Here is a 20,620-nt window from a genome sequence, read left to right on the forward strand (position 1 = left end):
CAGTGAGACTGAGCAGAATGCTACATCACCTGCTATGCAACGTGTATGAGGAGAGGTTGAAAGAAAAGAGAAAGCAACTGCAGTGACAGCATTTTGCCTTTCTTGTGGGAGTACCAGGCTGTCTCTGTGCGTGCGTGTGGACGGCTTTGCAGAAAGCTGTTTTCCCAAGGGCAGGTGAAATGAAAGAGAACTAATCCATTGCGGACAGTTAAGACTGTTTAAGGACACTGTACTCAGTGCGTGTGTGACAGAGAGAAAGACACTCAGTTTAGAGTTTTGGAGCAGGGACAGGTGCAACCTCTTATCCTTTCGCAATCACACATTATAGGATAGCCCACCACCACCTCACCGTTATACATAAGATACAAATACATAAAAATGACTACAAGAAAAATTGAAGAGGAGAATAATACATTTCAGGCCACCAAAAGCTGACACTATGAGATACACATGGTAAGAGTCTTTTAAACCACAAAAGATTACAGGATAGGAGCAGAGCTGGCCTACCTGGTAGCCCAGGCAGCAGAGACCAGGTATGAGGCTGGAGATGTTTCTGGCCCTGAAATCAGGTGGCTGAAGGACCTGCAGCAGGAGAAATTTTTGTGGCAGGATATCACTGACCTCTGGTAGCTCCAGAGGAAGGCTGTGGCAATGTTCCCTGGAGACCTGCAGCTTTACGAAACAGAGGACTTACTCCTCAAACAGCCCATATATGTCCTCAGCTTTACAGGAGAAACCAGTAAACAATTGAAAACTGCTGAAAACTGTTTACTGATAAACTGTACCCATCGAAATAGTGACAGTTGTAACAGTTAAAAACTGTTTACAGGGTGAGAGATACAAAGTAATCCCTGTTTCCACCTCAGTGGCACAAAACATAGGGTGTATCAGCCCAGAGAGCAGAGAAGGATAAAGAACGTGGGTGCCACATGCAGGGACACTACACTGCTGCTGCTGGAACGTCTCCACTGTACCGTTGTAGTGTGCACAGTTCAGCTGCAGTATCAGCCTCTGCTATGAAGACAGGCTGAGAGGATTGGGGTTGTTCAGGCTGGAGAAAAGAAGGCTTTGGGGAGACCCTAGAGCAGCCTGAAGGGAGCCTATGAGAATGCTGGAGAGGGACTTTACAAAGGCATGTAGTGATAGGACAAGGGAGAATGGCTTTAAACTGAAAGGATGTAGATTTAGATTAGATATTAGGAGAATTTCTTCACTATGTGGTTGATGAGGCACAGGTTGCCCAGAGAAGTTGTGGATACCCCATCCTGGCAAGTGTTCAAGGTCAGGCTGAATGGGGCTTTGAGCAACCTGATTTAGTGGAAAGTGTCCCTGTCCTGGAAGCTGTTCCTGCCCTGCCCTGGAAGAAGGGTTGGAAGTAGATAATTTTTAAGTTCTTTTTCGACCCAAACCATTCTATGATTCTGTGATCTTACTTAACTTTTTTTTTTTTTTCCCTCTTTCCTATAGACCTAGTCAGCGTCCATTTTTGGGAATGAAATCAGTGTCTGTGATTCCCACATAGCTCGAGTTTTATGCAACAAATTTGTCCTCCTCTATCTTCTGTCAGGAGAGACATTGATTCAAGTTACTTTTGAGAAATGTTTGGGGAAGGTGTAGATTTGGGTTGTTTTTTCACTCAAGTAGTGTAATCCAGCAGGTGGGAAAGTGACACATGACCCAAAAGTCCTCGGTCAATGAGAAAGCTGAATATAGTTTTGGAAAGGTGCACAGAACCAGAGGAAAGTGAGCCAACAATGCAAATGTATTGAAAGCCAGGGTGGTGGTGGCTCATCAGTACAAACTTTGCACACCCAGGCAAATACCAGCATTGTCCCAGTGCCTGTTCTGACCGGAGAAGCGTCCCGTCAGCAGGGAGGCCTTCCCAAATGCTGCAGCCAGACACCCCACCGGGGTGGGGCTTAATCCGGAGCAGTGTTGGAAGAAAAATCACCAACAGGGAAGAAAACTCCCCAAAATGAAACAGGCTCCGGGGGGAGCCAGGGCGAGGGAGCTGCGAGGGGGCGTACAGTGGGCAGCGCTGTCGAGGGCAGGAGAAGAGGGCACGGCCTTAACCTGGGGCCGTTGGCAGCGTGAAACGCGGGTTTCCATCCGTGCCCTGGCGCACGACAGGCATGGATCCCTTCTCGGCGCTGCTCCCGGCGGCGCCGCCCGGCCCCGGAGTAGTGCCGGCCCAGGGGCAGTGCCGGTCCAGGGGCAGTGCCGGCCCCCGGCAGTGCGGGCCTCCGGCCGCGGGGTGGCGCCGGGCGGTGCAGAGCGGCGGGGCGGGCGGGCCCCGCTCGGAGCGGGCGCGGCCGGGCGGCCCCGGCGACTGCGGGCGGAGGTGAGTGCGGGCGGCGGGGGTGGCCTCCTGTCCCTGCGGGTGGGCAGGAGAGCGAGAGGTGAAGGAGCCGCGGCGATGCAGGGGCCTGGCTCCTGCCGGCGGTGTCCCGGGCCGGCCTGGGCCCGCCCGCCGTGTCCCTCGGGGGGCGGCCCGTCCCGTCCTGCATCCCGTATGTCCCGTAGTGTTGTTGCCACCTCTCTGCTGTGTCTTGTTCCCGTTACTTCCAATACTCCAAGTGCGAGTACGCCTTGTTTCCCCAATGGACCGTGTGCTGTGTGAGAGTGAATGAACTTGGCCATGGATGGAGAGGTACCTTCCGCTGAGGGTTCTTCCCCCCGGGCTCGGGTCTGGACAGGTTTGCCGGGTGACCGAAATGCTCACTGCAAATGTGCGGTCTTTGTCATCACGCAGGTGGTTCTGGCGCTGTGTCAGGAAGGAGGAATGACGTTAAGAGTTAGAAGCGTAAGGAAAGTTTCTAGTTATAAAACTGATAGTAATGTAGCGTTCTGGCACCTGTCCTGATAACAGCATCACACAGGTATTGCCCTGTACAGGAGGCTTTAGAAGCTTCTTCCAGAGTCAGAACGTGGATGTAAATTGATGAGAGCGGCTGTTAAAATGGAATGTTTATTAGCATCTCAGATTATTTTAGTGTTACTGAGTGTAAGTACAGTCATGTGTTAGCCACCCTATCCTAACAGTCTTTAGTTAAGAATTTCCAAATAACCCAATTTGTTATAAAGACCATTTGTTTGATAATGAAACTGCTACTTCTTTTGTTCATTGATACTTATTTTATTCATACTTGTTGTCTGCTGGACAGTTGACTTGTCAGAATTTCTTTGTAGCTTACAAAGCAAGAAAACATCCCATTTGTCCTAAAGGAAAACACATAATTATACCATTCACATTCTTTTTCTGGAAAACATACTTAAACTACTTTTAAAAGGCTCTCACCATGGAGAATTCAGTTTGAATTTATTTGTTATGGAAGTTTTAGTCAGAAACCTAAACAAGTTTTTTTTGCCAATTCTCCAGTCTGTAGTTAATGTAAATTGCCTTCTGCAGGAACCACAATTCTGTGTGTAAAAACTTGTAAGAACTAGCAAAGATGACAATATTTGTGTGACAGTTGTTTGCGATACTAGAGATTGCATCATGTTTTTCATTACAACTGTAGTACAGACTATGGTGAACTATTATTTAAATGCTTTTCTTAATGTGGCTGCACTGGCAGCTCATAGAACACTTTTTTGCCCCAAAAGGCATATTGACAAAGATGACAAATTAATTCCTTTTTCTTGACAGAAGTAGTTACCATCATTCTAGTCAGATATTGTGGGGCTGCTATGAAATTCAGTTTGAAAGCACCTTTACCTTAGAGATGGTATCATGATCCTTCATTCTGTGTGATGCCCTTTTATAAGCCTTTTGCAGGGTATCCAAGTTGTTTCTCTTCTGTAGATAAGTGTTTTTTTTTTTTTAATTGGGATTCACCATTCACTATGGTTGTAGGTGGAGTGGATCTCAGTGCTCTGCCATGTCTGAGGTTTCCTCCTCCCCTCACTGCCCAAGCCATGCCTTTTTTCTGACTTGTGATTGTTAACTGGCCAACGTCATTTTGTTACAACCAGGCCCAGCAGATCATCCTCAATTTGTCCTGGATGATCTGGTGGCAGTCCTGGTTGGCATCTTACATTCTAGTGGGACATGTGAGCATTTGAGGAAACTTTACTACCATCTGCTGAGGTGAGGAACCTTCCATGAAAGGGCTAACTGGATGTTTCTCTGCATTTTGGTAACGATGTATCTCTTCTAGACTTCATCCTAAAACCTCTCTCTCTATTTTGTAGAGACAAGAGATAATTGATTCCATTATGTGTGCGTCGACCAAATATAACACCCGGGGTCCAGCCCTCATCCCAAGGATGAAAACCAAGCATCGCATCTATTATATCACTCTCTTTTCTATAGTTCTGCTTGGTCTAATTGCCACAGGAATGTTTCAGTTCTGGCCTCACTCGATTGAGTCATCCAGTGACTGGACTGTTGAAAAACGCAGCGTCCATGATGTGCCTGTGGTCAAGCTTCCTGCTGATAGCCCCATTCCTGAGCGGGGAGACCTCAGCTGTAGGATGCACACCTGCTTCGACGTCTATAGATGCGGCTTCAATCCCAAAAACAAAATCAAGGTGTACATCTACTCACTGAAAAAGTATGTGGATGAATTTGGGGCGGCAGTGAGCAACACCATTTCCAGGGAATACAATGAGCTGCTAACGGCCATCTCTGACAGTGAATTCTACACTGACGATGTCAACCGGGCCTGCCTTTTTGTGCCATCTATAGATGTCCTCAATCAGAACGTGCTTCGTATCAAGGAGACAGCTCAGGCTTTGGCACAATTATCCAGGTACATGCTGAAACTTCAGTATGTGAATTTAAAGAACACAAAGTGGAAAAAACTAAGGTTAATGCAGGAGAGGAGGATGCAGTGTGTTCATGCCAGAGCTAGGCTTTGACAGAATTTGTCTATATGCAGAGAACACCTTTCTAATTGCTGTCTCTTTCTTCTTTTGCTGTAGGTGGGATCGGGGCACAAATCACCTGCTCTTCAATATGCTGCCTGGAGGGCCACCAGATTATAACACTGCCCTAGATGTTCCTAGAGATAGGTATGCGTTGTGCTGTGTTTGAGTGCACAGATCTGGGTTTAAATGCCACTGATGAAGCAACAAGCTCAGAAGGGCCGTTAACATCAAAGAATATGCTCCTTAACCTCTACGAAGCTGTAATATGACTTTCTTACTTCTCAAACAGGGAAGTAAAGAGGTCCCTGCCTTGTACAGAACAGGTGTTTACTTCTGAAATCTGAAAGTTTATCCCCATCCTCAGTTTTATTTAGGATGTGGCTGAAATTGTTTGCTTTTAAGTGTTGGACTTGTAAGATTGGAGAATCTTGAGGTTAGACCTAGATCTGGTGTGTTACTGAACCTGAATGCTTTACAGAATGTCCCATTTGATGCAAATTAGAAGTTCAAAAATGATTGTAGCTGCAGTTTTGTGATAGAAGTCAGGTACTTCAGGGCATTTTAAAGCAGCTAAACTATGATGAATTTCAGTTGTGTTTGTTATCTTAATAATTAATCTGTATTAGTAATTGGACAAATGCTCTTAGTTATTCTCTGGTAAGTGTATTTTGAAAATATTTGCCAGGAACTTAAAAGGCATAAATTCTGAACTCCATTTTCACTTGCAGAATAGTTTACTTTTGGAAGAGGAAAAGAGGTGGTAAGGCAAAGAAAATAGGAAGAAGAGGAAGACAAACTTATTTCGCTTAGATACTGTTACTGAATATGTTTCTACTGCATTAGCTTGTGTGTGCTTAGTTCTGCTAAGTTAGCTCCCACGTAACCAGTGCCTTTCTTGAAGGTCAAGGTTAACTTTCTCCTGCTAAATGTCAACAAAATCTTGCCTGAGATATGGGATCTTTGCTGAGGTGATTGTGTGTGGAGTCTATCTTGATTTCTTTACAGCAAAGAAAATTTAAAACATCCCCCAGTGCCAGAACAGATTTTTTTCTGGACATGTTTAAAGAGTAAACTTGCTCATTGTAATTATATCATTGTGAGGTAAGGGTTTAGTTTTTTACTTCTCTGCATGAAATATGTTGTATGTATGTGGGTTAGCCTGGAGAGGGCAGTCAAGCATCAGTCTCACGCAACAAAACCTATTAATCTCATAGTAGATACTTGCATTTGTTATCTTAGATTTATGCTTCTTAAGGATAATTTTCATTTGAGAATGCTCTGGTTAATGGGATGGACTGCATGTTTATGGATGCATGTGTCTATTGAAGAAGTGGATTTACTGAGAGAATGCCGTAGATCTACTGCAAAACTTTTTTGGTTTTTTTACTCTTTTCATCTCAAATCTCCATTTATATAGTTTAGTACGCAGGAAATGTATTATTTTGGTAGGTGTTTGTCCTAAGTGTTTTTCATGCTATCATGGAAAGCTCAGTAATTTAAGTAAAAAGCTAAAATCTTTTTTTGGCATACAGCTGTTGTTGTAACTTGCCAGTTTGACTCACCCTGTAGCTGTATGATCATGAGCTGTAATATGTGTGAGAGGCAATAACAGCGCTTGGGACAGCAAAAAAGTGGAAACTCCTTTTTGTAGGCAGCCAACAGTTAGAGTATTCCATGTACAGAACCTGTACCACAGGTCACAGGTGTGAAGGCAAGAGAGCTGTGAAAGAAGTCACAGACTAGTGTGGACCTAGTCCTGGAAAGGCCTGAGTGATGCAGTATGAGCTTTCAGTATGATATTGGAGACCTTTGGAGTTCTTAGTTCAAGTCTAACTGAACAAGTGACCTGAGTGTGTTTTCTGTATTTGAGAATGTCTGCAGGCACTACAGAATGGGTACTTAACCAAGTGTGAAAGACAGTTGTTTGTAGCATCACAGGGTGAGTGGCTGCTGGTCAAATTAAAGGTATGTTGGTAGAGTTCAGTTGTTTTTCAGTGACTTGTCTGAACTGTACCGAGACAACTCCAGAAAGACTGCATTTGTGGAATTTTGTGAAATACGTAAGTAGTATTTGTGAAGTTTGCACAGGGAGTGTGGCCTGCCTTCTACAGTCAGCATGTATCAGAGATCATAAATAGCTGAATGGCAGTGGATCATGAGGTTTGGTAGATTTGTGTTCTGTTGATTTTCTGCAGAATATTAATCCAGGTAAAGTAAGACCTTGTGCACAAAGGGGAATAGAGTTCTATGATAATTTTACATCTGGAATAGTTCTTATCTAAGGCACTTCACTAAGGGGTTGTTTCTTTATTAAATCATTACGTTGAATTTCCAAAGACAGTATAAAAGGGCTTTATCCCATAATTTCAAAGGTGGAAGTCTGCCTTGTGGGCATGGAGACTATGTTGCTGGTATTAGCTGTCGTAACGCATGTAATCTCCTGCTATGAAACTTAAAACATAAGCTCTATATTATTTGTTAATTGGTGCTGTTGAATTTGGTACAATAATGATGTTGAAAGGATTTCTTTTGCAAAGCTAATCTGTAGCTATAGAATTGAACATACAAACTAAGATACTTTTTATTTATTTCTGCTGCAGTTTGTGAATTGGATTTCAGTTGGCAGAAAGCTGCTGCTGTTGGCAGCTGGGCAGAAACTTTTAGAGTGGAGGCCAGCTGGCGCACTTCATGCAGAGAGAGAAGGATCAATATTTGAAAAGTGATGAAAAGTTGCTCAGAAACAGGCTCATTCCTCACTGATTGGTGCAATTTAAAGATTATTTGTCTTGAGTACATTAGGAGTTAATATTCCTACTCCCTTACTGCACTGTACAATGAAAATCCGCGTGGAGTTACTTAACTGGTGTTGGTTCCCTGTGGGTTTATTTAGGTAGAAGTCTGCATGACACACACCTGCTTTCTCAAGGCTGATGAGGTGCTGCCATGTTTTCACCGGATCCAATTAAAACAATCTGATTCTGGTTTCCCAGTTGGGGGCTGGGGGGTAAAAAAGAGGAGAGGGATACAAAGTGCAAGAACAGCAACACCCAAGCCAATTTTTTTTCTCCCTACTTGTTACTGAATTAGTATGGATAAGACAGGGAACATGCAGCTTCAAGGGTGAGACCTAGTTCTAACAGCATTGTACATGTCACCAAAGGCAGGGAGATGGGGGAGCATTAGAAGGGAATTAAAAATAATCACTTGATTTTGAGTATAAATTCTAACTGAGCATATACTTGGTTTATCATCTGTTCTCAAGTTGATTTTTGCTCTTGTCATTGCTTGTGTTCTGAATGAAGAGTAATAAAGGGCAAGTTGTTTCGATTTTGTAGTTACCAAGCTGAAATGCATCTCCAATCCAGAATTTCTAATCCAGAGCCTGGGATCTTCAAAGAGTGTTTGCCTTGACTACTTGAGTGAAATCAGTCACATTTATGGCAAAGCACAATCATAGTATTTGAACACTGAACAACCGTGCTGCCAGACAGAACAGGAAGTGAAGTATCCTGTGGGACATCTGATCGGAATTAGACCAGGCAGAACATACTGGTGTTCATCCAGGGTGTCTTGTTCTGATGGGAAAAAATGATGGGTCTTGGTGATAATTAGATATAATGATAATCTGTTGTCTAACAGTCGTGGAAAAACTGTTTTTCCAGACACCATACTAAGGATTTCATTCAGTGATATCTGAAAACAAGAATATCAGCTAATGGATTGTGAGTGCCTCTTCCAGTCTCACCTTGACTTTTTGTTCCTATGTGTCTGTTCTGATTACTGATGAGACGTGTGGGTGCTCTGATCTGAACTGTGGCAGGGTGCAGGTTGGTGATAGTAAGACTTTTGGCTGTAGTCATAGCTACAACGATGCATACAGCTCCTCAAGATCCTTTCTGTAGTGCCTTGTCTAGTGGTGTATTTGTGTTCTGCTTCTTTCCACAGAGAAGGAGAGAAACTGGAGTTGAGAAATATTTTTGTCCAGACTACTTTGTATGGTACCTTAAGAAGACTCAGTATCCTGGGGCAACTGAAAGTATAGCACATCCTCTTGTTAAGTGACACAGGACTGAAAGTTTGATCAGCTGTTTGAGAAGTCTCACTAAAGAAGCTGAGTCTGAGTTTCTTTTGGAACTAGGATAATGTGTTCATGGTGCCACCTGGTCACTGGAGATGAAATGGCAACAGAAAAGCTGCTGTCCTCTAATAGTATATTTCAAAGCAGCTTGATTTGTGATAGTTTATAGTAACAAACTTGTTTCTGGAATTGTAAATGATATATTGCTTTCTTCTGTACACATTGTTGTCTTCTGCACTTCTGGGTGGCAAAAGATTGTTCCATCTAGGAAAAGGCACAGTGAGGGTCATCCTGTTGGAAGGTTGAATTGCATTTTAATTTATCAATCCTTGATGACTTCCATGCTCTCTAGCACATAATGTCCCAAGCTGTTAGAACTTCATTTCATAACATGCAGATTTCTTGTACTTTTGTTTCCTGTTTATAGAATTTTTTGTGTAATATAAAAGTGAAATAAATTTCACTAGCTTGTATGATAACTTTGAAAATACAGCGGCAAATAACTTGTTGTATTTTGCGGCCTGAGAAGTCCAGAGTTGCTATGAAATGCCAAATTACTATCTTATTGTACATCATTTGTATCCAAAGTGTAGCATGTCTCTAACATTTTGGAAGTTGTGCCATACCCTATTTTAGTGCAGGTATCAAGGAATATCTTAACTAGTATAAATAATTCAGAATGTATTTCTTTAAATTAAAATTGACTTAGGACAGGTAAGTTCAGTAATTGCAAAATTATCATAATGACAGCAATATATTAAATTTCCCTATATTAAAACAAGAATAGTCCATTCCTCAGTGATCATACACAAATGTAAGCATTCTGTTGGTGACTAGTTCCAATCTAGCAGTATGCTCAGATCATGAAAACTAAAGTGAACCTAAAAACAACATGGACAAATGCCACTGACTAAAGTTGAGGGAAGAACTGACTTCAAGAGCATGCATCTTCTTTTTCTGGTAATGACAAGCAGTGAATTACTGGAGTTTGAATGTTACACATTCTCTGTTCAAAGTTGCTTTCTTTTATTTTCCAGAGCTCTGTTGGCTGGTGGAGGCTTCTCCACATGGACTTACCGGCAAGGCTACGACGTCAGTATTCCTGTTTACAGCCCATTGTCGGCAGAAGTAGATCTGCCAGAAAGAGGACCAGGGTAAAGTAATCACCATGAATTTGGCAAAGTATATTCAATATCATGTTTGGTATTGATGATGATAAAATATAAATATAGCTACTAACTTTATAACTGATGGTTCCAATGCTAATAGTCCTGGCTCATCTGCCAATATAGCTATGAATTGAGGATTTTTTTTTGAGTGATTCTGTTTTTCTCGCACCAGAAACGGAACTGTGAAATATGACAGCATGACAGTGTTTCTGGTAGAATTAGATTCAATATTTCCAGTGAGCTGACAAGATATTTTGGATATAAATAGAAGTAGTTGCTAATATGTTTGATTTCTTTGAAGTATAAGTAAATCAGGGCATTAATTGAAAGCAATATAGATTCCCTAATAAATTATCACTTCAGACAGTTTATTTAAGGATACTTAAAGGCAAAGTAATGACAAAAGACACTATTGCAATGATGAAAGTGTGCTATACCTACGTTGTGACTTTAGAGACATAGAATGCCCTAAGTTGGAAGGGACCCACCCACAAGTCCAACTCCTGCCCCTGCACAGGACAACCTCAAGAGTCCCACCATGTGCCTGAGAGTGTTGTTCAAGCACTTCTTGAACTCTGTCAGGCTTGGTGCCATGACCACATCTCTGGGGAGCCTGTTCCAGTCCCCAGTCACCCTCTGGGTGAAGAACCTTTTCCTATTATCCAACCTAAACTTCTACTAATACAATTCCCTTGAGTCCTGTCACTGATCACCACAGAAAAGAGATCAGTGCCTGTCCCTCTGCTTCCCTTCGTTAGGAAGCTGCAGACAGTGATGAGGTCTCCCCTCAGTCTCCTGTTCTCCAGGCTGAACAAGCAAAGTGACCTCAGCCCCTCTTCATACGGCTTCCCAACTAGGCCCTTGACTTTCATATCTCTCCGTTGGACTATCTCTAAGAGCTTTATATCTTTCTTTTATTGTGGTGCCCTAAACTGCACAGAGGACTTGAGGTGAGGCCGGACCAGCACAGAGTAGAGCAGGACAATCACCTGCTTCAACAAGGCAGTGCCTGATGCCCCCAGGACATGGTTGGCCCTCCTGGCTGCCAGGGCACTGCTGACTCATATTCATCTTGCATCAACCAGGACCCCCAGGTCCCTTTCCACATCACTGCGCTCCAGCCTTCTGTTCCCCAGTCTCTACATACATCCAAGGTTGCTCCCTTCCTTGTGCAGAATTTGTCACTTTGTTAAACTTCATGTGGTTGGTGATTGCTCAGCCCTCTTAATTTGTCGAGGTCTCTCTGCAGGGCCTCTGCCTTCAAGGGAGTCAACAGCTCCTCCTAGTTTAGTGTAATTGGCAAACTTACTTGGTATTCTTTAGAGTCCTGCATCCAGGTCGTTAACAAAGATGTTGGAGCCCTGCGGAACCCCACTAGTGACTGAATGTTACCCCATTCACTATAACTCTTTGTGCCTAATCTGTGGTTATCTCATGAAAAACAAAAGTGAGAACTGATTTGATTATGGGAATACATACATCCAGAGCTTGGAATACTGTTTTTATTTGTTTCTTTTTTAAAGTAGTGGAGTAAGCCATAAACACAAACAACGCAACCCCCTCCTCCCCAAACCTTGTAGTTGGAAATAAAGCAAGACAATTGGGAAATAAAGCACTAATTTTTGCAGAGAATGTAATTAGTCATTGAAATGAGCTACCCTAGAAAATGGTGGTTTCTCTAATCCATTCATGTCTTCAGAACAAGAAGAAGTAGAAGTCTAAAAGACGTGTTTTAATTGATTATGGAAGGCTGCTCTTTTAATATTTCATAAATCTTTTAATTACAGAGCTGAAAGTGTTTCACTTTAACAGGGTTTTACTCTGCTACGGTTTAAAAGATGGACAGACTGAGGCAATGGGCATCAATGATGTTTCCACTCGTGAAGATCACATTTAGAAATGCAGAAACTTTAGGCTCTTTTCTTCTGACAGCATTCTGTAGAGAATATGAATTTTCCAAGTTGAAAACTGTGATTGAAAGGGCGCAGCCTCTGTCAGACACAAAAGTTGTTGGTCTTTGGTTTAAGTTGTCTTTTCTGGTAAGGGCAATGCTCTTGCTGTTCCTCTGGGCTGCTCCCAAGTACAATACTGCAGTCAGTTAGAACAATCTCATGCAGTGATGGTTTACTTTGCTCGCACCCTTTGAGTTCCTGCTTGTGATGCTTCTGGGCCAGACCAGCGTAGGGGCATCTGGTTGCATCCCAATTGATTCTTCGCAGGTCTCAGGTATACAACGTTCTGACACAGAGCGAAAACACACTTTATGTTTCTGTCTGGAAAGCATGAACATGATTATAGGCTTCAGCATGTATAGAACCAATTGTAAAGAGAGATATAGTCATATTGTTCGTGTCCATGTAGTCAGCTAAACGCCATGTCTGGTTTTGGGTCGGATAAGAGAAAACAAGTCTTATGTTCAGTGAAGGTGTAGGAGCTTTCGTTTTCTCAAATTATTTTTTTTTTTTTTGATGGTGAAGAGCAAATGCCCTCCGGAGTGCCATCTAGTGGCCAGTTGGCGTTACTAGTGGGACGCATTCACAGCTTAATTGCTTTGTGCAGGAGTCGTGTGGCAAGGACGCACCGCTCAGAATTTAGGCTTGCTTGGGATGAACTATTACATTCTACTATGCTACTGTGTTATTTCTTGGGAGATAGGATGTATTTGCTTTTGTAGCACGATTTGATAGCTAGATTATGAGTATCATAGAACAAGGACAGTTTCAAGGCAAAATTTACAAACAAACCTACATATTTTTTAGCTGATATTAGGCATTTATTCTCACTCATCTGCATCATTATTTCCTTTTTTTAAGGCCTTTTACCGAGCTGAACTGAAGGGTACTTACCTTTTTAATTAGATTGCTTAAAATCCACTTCTGCTAGAAATACATATTTTGTAGAGCTGCTGATAGCAAATTGGTAGCAGCTGGAGGCTTGGGGAAAAGAATGTTTAAAAAAAATATTATGCAAGTCTCATCTGTTAATTGGAGCAACTAAAGTGACCAGCATGAAAATGAGTAGAAGAGGTGAGAAGAGCAGCAGGAGAGGTCTGACTTTATAAAGTGTGTGTGTTTGTGTGTGTTTTCAGAGCTGTAAATTAAAGATAGCATCACATGGAGTAAAACTGGAATCCTAAGTGCAAGCCTCGTGCTTCCTGTGTTCTTTTGGCAGCATGAGGGCAGTCACTCTCTGTGTGTTCCTTTCAGTGGGGAGTGGTAGAGCAGTCTGACTTAGCCGACCTGTTTAAAAAGGAAACCCAAGTAGACCAATATAACAATTAAATGACATGCTATTTTCCAATATTAATATAGCTTTTTAGAACAGCAAGCACATAATTTGAGCCTGTATTCCTGTGTGGTTTACCTCCAGTGTTAATTAGTGTTTTTAAACACTTCAGTGTCAAGGCACATTTTAAATATTCAGAGTTTTGGAACATGGTGGGACTTGAGAGTGTATGGGATAACAGGCCTTCAACTTTTCCCTGGAAATTTTACCTTTATATTGCCCAGAAGGGAGAGAACTGAATCACAGTTAAAAAAGATGAGCTTGTCCTGTTGCTCCTGTCACCATATTGACACTAAATAAGCTAAATACGAAGTACTGAGTTGTCAGTTCAGCATCTTTTTTCAATCAAAATTCTTGAGAAAATATATGGGAGGAGAAACTAGCAGCAGCATTCAGTGTCCTATCTACTTTGTTTTAGTACACAAGCACCAAACAAAAGTACAAACAATCCTGGCATCAGTAGCAGGCTATTTTAATATGTAGCTAAATAATGTTTATTTCAGTTTATAATAGAGGTTATAATGTGAGTGCCTATTCTAATGTAATGAGCACTTTTTCCAAGTACAAATTTATTCAGAGTTGTAAATAATGTTGAGCCACTTACTATCCCAGATTCAATTATATTGCACCATTACCCTTTCCAGCCTTGTCTGAAAATACGGTCTTGGCAGTGTGTCCACGTTTAGTTAATCCTGCTCTGCTTTTCCAGGATGGAAGGAAATGTGTTCTAGGGCATCTTGGAAGTAACCTCCCAGTGCTGCTAGCTAACCTTGTTGTGGTTTTTCAGTCCTTGCAGGTATTTCATTCTGTCATCTCAAATGGCTCTGCACCCAGAATACCAGTCTGAGCTGGAAGCTCTTCAGGCTGAGAATGGGGAATCAGTGTTGATCCTAGACAAATGTACAAATCTGTCAGATGGGGTCCCTGCTGTTCGCAAACGCTGTTACAAGAATCAAGTCTTTGATTATCCTCAGGTGCTTCAGGTAAGGCTGTCTCTCTGCAAACTTCTCTTCACCTTGGTATCTGTCAGCTGTGGTGCTCTTCCTGTTTAGCACTGGTAGGGTACTTCCTTGTACTTAATTAACTTACTGGCTATGTTTTGAAACTGCATAATTTGTTATGTTAGCTTGAATATTATATTCTAACTTTATCCTTATTTTTAAGAGGGCCAAAAACTATATAATCAAACTGATATGTAGACTATGCTGCAATTTGAAAACACTGCTTGTGTATAACAACTTCATGAGATTGGTCATGGTGGTCTAGTAACACAAGACAATGTTATGTAAACATAAAAAATTACACGAAGATACTGCCAAATCCAGCAGTAATGTGAGGAGAAACTTTTGGAGGCCAGATAAAACTTCTGACTTCAAAACTGGGGAGGAACATTGGAATCTACAGCTTCCAAAATAGCTGGTAAAAGGCCCTTCAGCAGGCATGAATTTGGAATTGATTTGTCACATGTGACAGTCCAGGCCTTGTGAGATGAAGCTTGGAGCAAAAGATGGCTTTGTCAATTGGATAGAAGGTTAAAATGAACTTTAAAGAGCATATGTGTGGACGTGTTTGGGCAAAAAAGGGGTGTTACATTTAAGGAGAGTTAGTCAGATTACACTTTGTGTATGTAGTTTAGTAGTTAAATCATACAGAACTGTCTGTATAGATATGACTGACTGAGCTACAAGACTTGTCAGCATGCAGCTATGAAAACATCTAGGTGAAATGTTTCATGGTCTTGACTCAACTTCTAGAGGCCTTTTGATGTGTCACTGAAGATAAAACTAGATAGTGTTCTCAGACCCGTGTCTCTTGGCAATTCACTAACAGAGAGGTGTTTTGGCATGCAGTGTGGTAAAGTGAGTTATGCCATAGGCCACTGTGCTCTGTCTGTGACCATCAGCATATAATCCGTCTTTGAACTTCAGCAAATGATGGAAAAATAACAAACAAGCTGAGGAAAGGCAAAGTTTCCACCCCTCCTGTTATGTTTTGTAGGAAATATGTTTAAAATTCCTTGTGGTGGAGGAGGAGATGGAGGAAAGGGTCACTCGGAGTCCTAAACTTGGAGTAAAGAAGAAAACCAAACTTGTTTGCTTTATTTCTTTAAATACCAACTACATTGCTAGAGGACAGCAAGTCAGGGAATCTATGTCTTGCTATGTATGATTTTGTAACTCAGAAGAGAGCTGGCACATGCCGAGATTGTTAAAATACTTTCCTTTGCAGAGCCCTGCATTTCCCTTTGGAATGTCTGGCTGATAACAGTGGTGATGTGAGGAGATGTATTTATAGTAACCTTTGTCTAGACAGGAAAAATGGTTATCTGGGCAGATGAGCATGTGTGTCCACATCTGTGCTTTTTTTTCTCTCCCAGACCTTACTAGATTCTCTTCCACCTGCTGCTGTGTGATCTAGTGAGTCAATGGTTAAAATGCGTGTTCATTCTCTCAGCTCCTTCCAGTCCCCACACCCTTCTTTTCCTTCTCTACCTGTCTAAGAGTGGGAGAAGGGGGGCTTTGATCACAGTTCATCCTTTCCAGCACTGCCTTTACAGGCTTCCTACTAGACAGGTTCTTGGGCTTCTGTGTTGTTAATGCTTCCTGTTTGCAGTCTTCTCTTAGATGAGATTTTTGAGGCTTTTAGTACTCTATGGGTATGAACATAGATCTTATGATTGCAGTAGGAAACAAGTGAAGAGCCAGCAAAACCCCTTGTATTTCCTAGTTCCATTTTGATGTTTTGCTGCCCTACTGAGGCTCCTGGCTCCTTTTCTTCAGGCCATGGAACACAAGCTGGAAAGATGTTTTCTTATCTGTGGGAGCCCCTGTATCAACTTTAAAATTTTTCTTTCTTAAACTTAGGGATAGTACTGAGTTAGAATTTTTCCTTGTTGTGTAGCTGAACTCTACTAGCATTTATTTTGCAATCTTGAATCTGTAGCAAGATTCCTCAGTGGCAGTGAGAACTAAAGTCCCTATATACAGGTCGGTGTAGCATAGTCAAGAAGTCTTCTCTGCTGCAGTTTAAACTCATGGCATTTTGTCTTGTGTGTCGTGGATGTGAGTAAGTGGATTATATTCTTTCTTTTTGCAACAACTTTTTTTATCTTTGAAGCTCCCTTCTTCCTGTCCTCACCCCTTCAGAATAAGTAGTATTGATGTAGTAAATTCTTCCTTGTAGATCATACTTACAAGGTAAGTAGCTGTCCTTTGCCTACCACTGTAAGTGCATTGCCCAAGACTGAACACTGCTCTGTCTGAGGTCTTTAGTTACTGAGAAGAGTGAGTGAATCATTCAGGTTTCATGAATTGTTCTTTTTGTGTTGTAATACTACCTGGGGGTGGAGTGGTTTGTTTTTTCAACAGTACAACATTGCTGTCACATGAATATCCTTTCTTTGCCTTTTCTTTTGTAGATAATGTCCTCTTCTGCAAAGTGCAAATCCTAGCCAGTTACTTCATGCTTTATGTTTGTGCAGTTTGTTATTTCTATCTAAGTGTTGAATCCTACATGTATTGGTATTTTTTAGCTGATTTATCCAGATAATGTCAAAGTCTAATCCTGCTATCCTTTATACCAGCTAATCCTACAAAATCATAGGTGTTGTCAGATCTAATAAGTATGGTCTTAATTCTGCTACTCAGTTAACTAAAGGACACATTGAATGTTGTTGTACTTAGGATAGATTACTTGGTCCGTCACTGTTTTTACTTGTGAGCCACTGCTAACTTCTTTATTGGAGTTCTCTGACTGTAATTTGTGTAACTGTAAAGCCTATGAGGACCTTATCTAGCCCCAGATTTCTTAATTTGCCTCTGGAAATGCTATCAAAAATGTCAAATGAATTTTAAAATTGAGATATGAAGTCTGTCACTTCCCTGCTACCCATAGAGCTACATTACCTTATAACAGAAGAAAATTAAGTTGGCTTTGTACAGTTTGTACTCAAGTACATACTAATTGTTGCTCATCTTGTTATGCCAAAGTTTCAAAATGTTTTAAACTTATTTTTCTCTTTGATTTCTCTCAATTAGAATTCTTGCAGTTTGGCCATTAAATAAATAGAATCGACCCACTAGCTGATTTCTCATCCCTCTACTTATTATTAGTTGTATAATTATTTTTATTTAGCTAATAATACCGAATATATTGGTTGCACAGAGCAAGACAGTTTTCCTTCTGACTTGTTTTTTTTATGAGGGGCAGAACAGGAAAACATAATGCATATATACATACACACACAATGCAAATCTGACATTTCCTTTTTTTTCCTCATTTGTGTGTTGGATGCTTTTGTTGACAGGAGTCTACGTTCTGTGTTGTTCTACGTGGAGCCCGCCTGGGGCAGGCTGTGCTAAGTGATGTTCTTCAAGCTGGCTGTGTCCCAGTCATCATTGCTGACTCCTACATTTTACCTTTCTCTGAGGTTCTGGACTGGAAGAGGTCTGTACCCTCACTGTTGTATATCATAGTGCTGCATTAGATACTGGGGACCCCTGGTGGCCTAGTGGTTAGCATGTGGGAATCTCACCGCTGCGACCGAGGTTCGAATCCCAGTCCCCCCAGGCAGATGGAGCCCGTTAGCCCTGTGAGGCCATCCATCTATGAGAAGGTCACTCTAAACAAACCTACGTCCTAAGGACCTCACTGCCATTGTCCAAACTTGCTTGGCCCCGGCAGATGAACCTTAGGATTAAAGGGTGGGCTCAGTTCAGCGCAGGCTGTGTCTCACCTAAAAAATCCATTGCGCAGGCTGGAAAGGTAAAAGACCTTTCCCCAAATCTTCGTTCGCGAAGACTGGCCATTATTATTAGATACTTCATTACCTTCAGTGATTTGAGTAAAATCTGTGTGATAAGTGAAGTGTACTGGTGGCTACATGGAATAGAAAACAGAGTAAGATACACACAGTATTTACCCTTGATATATTGTGTATCAGAAATAGGAGAGGAAAACAAATGAGACAGATATAACAGAGCATTTGATTATCCTGTAGCCAGTCATATTTTTTCTGAAACAGATTTACTTTATTATCTTGTGCTTGAATTCAATGAGGACTGGTCTCGATTCAGGCTCTTGAAAGTATATACTAAAGATTGCATCACAGAAATGTAAATTCTCTATATTGCATCATGATTCCCAAATTAATCTGAGCTGGAAAGGTATAATTATTTTGTAGCTGAGTACACTGTGTAGGGAGCTTGGATTATTTTTCTATGTGTGCCCTATGCCCAGTTATGTGATCTTGGGATAGTTTGTGTAAAAATTACTAGTTTTACACTGTATATGCTATTATTGTTTTGTCACTCCAAAAATCTCTGCTGACAGCAACTCAGTAGCAATCCAAAGATGAGAATTCAGTATTTCTGGATCTCTGTCTCTTCCATAGTTATTAGATTGTCTGGACTGATCAGAATACAGACTTCGGCGACATTATCTGTGGGCAGACTGACTGGTGGTGTGGAGGAACTGCTACAAAGTAATTCATTACACTGACAGAAGACTGCTTCTTTCTGCTCATGTCTTTTGAATATGTCTTATTAAAATAGTAAAAAATTCGGGGTTAGAGAAGCAATTGACATCTTTTAGTGTAGAATTTCTTTCTTCTCCTCTTGCCATTTGTTTTCTGTTTTTTGCTTATAGGGCCTCTGTTGTCATCCCTGAAGAAAAGATGCCTGAAATGTACAGTATTCTGCAAAGTATCCCCCAGCGACAGATTGAAGAAATGCAAAGACAGGTAAAATAATGTACTGTGTTAAAATTATTTTCCTTTATTTGCGGTTGGAGTGTAGGTTCATATACCGGGCTTGCTCTGAAAGCTGTTGGAATGCAGAAACATCCACTGTACTCTCATGTTAATATTTTGATTATTTAACCCTGTTCTTTCCTTATGCTAAACATCTGCATTCACATTTCTAACGGGATAGAAGCTCTCCCTGAATTTGAGTGTACTGTCTACTCACATCTATTAACATATTTCTGTTGAAATCACAGTTTATATTGTTTCTTTTTTCTACATGGTATTTAAATTGTATTAAAGAAGTTCAAGAGTCTTGTCTTTATCTCAAAAGAAGCTTTGGTTTGTAGGTAAGTTTTAATTGCTTAGAATGTGAGAGAAGCATTAAGTCCAAAAGGTTTTAAATATCATTTCTCTGAGAGGGATGTTTTACTTATTTGGTAAAATAAGGGAAGAGCTGAGACCATGAACTGTCCAAACTTGTGAATGAAGCCTGTGTTGACTGTGTATATAGGAAATGTCTCCTAGTTTACTCCAGCTCCAGTTGATGCTGATTCCTGTTTATTGGCCTTGTTATTATGGACACTATCATCATAAGTTGCTCTAATTCTAGAGCTCACACAGAAAGAGCAAGCTCAGCAATGAGGACTTTTAGCCATATGAGAATTTTCACAAACTGTGAAGTTTTGCTGTCAGATTAGGGGGTAGGATTCAAGCACATTGTTCTTTTGGTGGTTGGAATATATAGATTACGTTTTCAGGCCAGCAAAGAAGATATTAACACATATGGTACACTTGTATCTAGGATATTTCATCCTTGACATCTTATTGTACCTGAGTATATATTGTTATAAGGTAGGAAGATAATCTTATTATCACCTCAGTTCCTCATCAGGAACAGCATAGAGGAAGTAAGAGCGAGGTATGTAAGGAAAAAGTTAACTATCTGATCTCAGGTGACTTTTAAAGATGCGTGGAATTTCTGCAGTCAAATTTCTGCAAGAATTGTGAAGTCATGTTTCTGAAATTCCCTTACCCAACCTTAGTGACAAAGTCATCTTTTGTGTAGTCCTTGTAAAAAGTGAGCCAAGACATGATTTTTCAGGGTGTAACCTAAAACACTCTAGTTACTTCTACTTAGGCAGTGCTAAAAGTTGCATGGTGTATATTAATACTGATATGTGTAGAGGAAATAGACTCTCAAATTAAGAAGTAAATGTCTTTCACACCTGAATTCTGTTGCCAGCCTCAGTCTGTGTACAGAGAGTGTGCAAATAACACAGCAGCCGTCAGGGGTCTCCTTTCTCTTTAGTGTCTTCACACAAATGAACCATTTTGGTGGAGCCTGCTGGCAGCACAATGTGCTACCAGAAACACAGGTGATAAAGTAACCTTGACATTACAGCTCCTAGAGATGCGATTTTGCTTTAGAGATGTTAACACTAGGGAGCTTTGCATAATAAAGTTTAAGAACTG

The 20,620-nt window shown here is 41.2% G+C and overlaps 1 protein-coding gene across 1 annotated transcript in view; it reads left to right on the top strand.

The window, feature by feature from the left end:
• The first annotated feature begins 2,287 nt into the window (after nucleotides 1-2,287).
• Nucleotides 2,288-20,620, top strand: part of EXT2 (exostosin glycosyltransferase 2) — a 75,701-nt gene continuing 57,368 nt past the window's right edge. The window contains exons 1-7 of the mRNA XM_027704415.1: nucleotides 2,288-2,341; nucleotides 4,195-4,754; nucleotides 4,927-5,016; nucleotides 9,988-10,104; nucleotides 14,192-14,387; nucleotides 17,711-17,850; nucleotides 19,051-19,144. Of these exons, the coding sequence (XP_027560216.1) occupies nucleotides 4,219-4,754; nucleotides 4,927-5,016; nucleotides 9,988-10,104; nucleotides 14,192-14,387; nucleotides 17,711-17,850; nucleotides 19,051-19,144 (1,173 nt within the window). The 5' untranslated portion in view covers nucleotides 2,288-2,341; nucleotides 4,195-4,218. The remainder of the gene's footprint in view (nucleotides 2,342-4,194; nucleotides 4,755-4,926; nucleotides 5,017-9,987; nucleotides 10,105-14,191; nucleotides 14,388-17,710; nucleotides 17,851-19,050; nucleotides 19,145-20,620) is intronic.

Source organism: Neopelma chrysocephalum, unplaced genomic scaffold (genome assembly GCF_003984885.1).
Source record: "Neopelma chrysocephalum unplaced genomic scaffold, ASM398488v2 Primary Assembly neopelma1_24, whole genome shotgun sequence".
Lineage (NCBI taxonomy): Eukaryota > Metazoa > Chordata > Aves > Passeriformes > Pipridae > Neopelma > Neopelma chrysocephalum.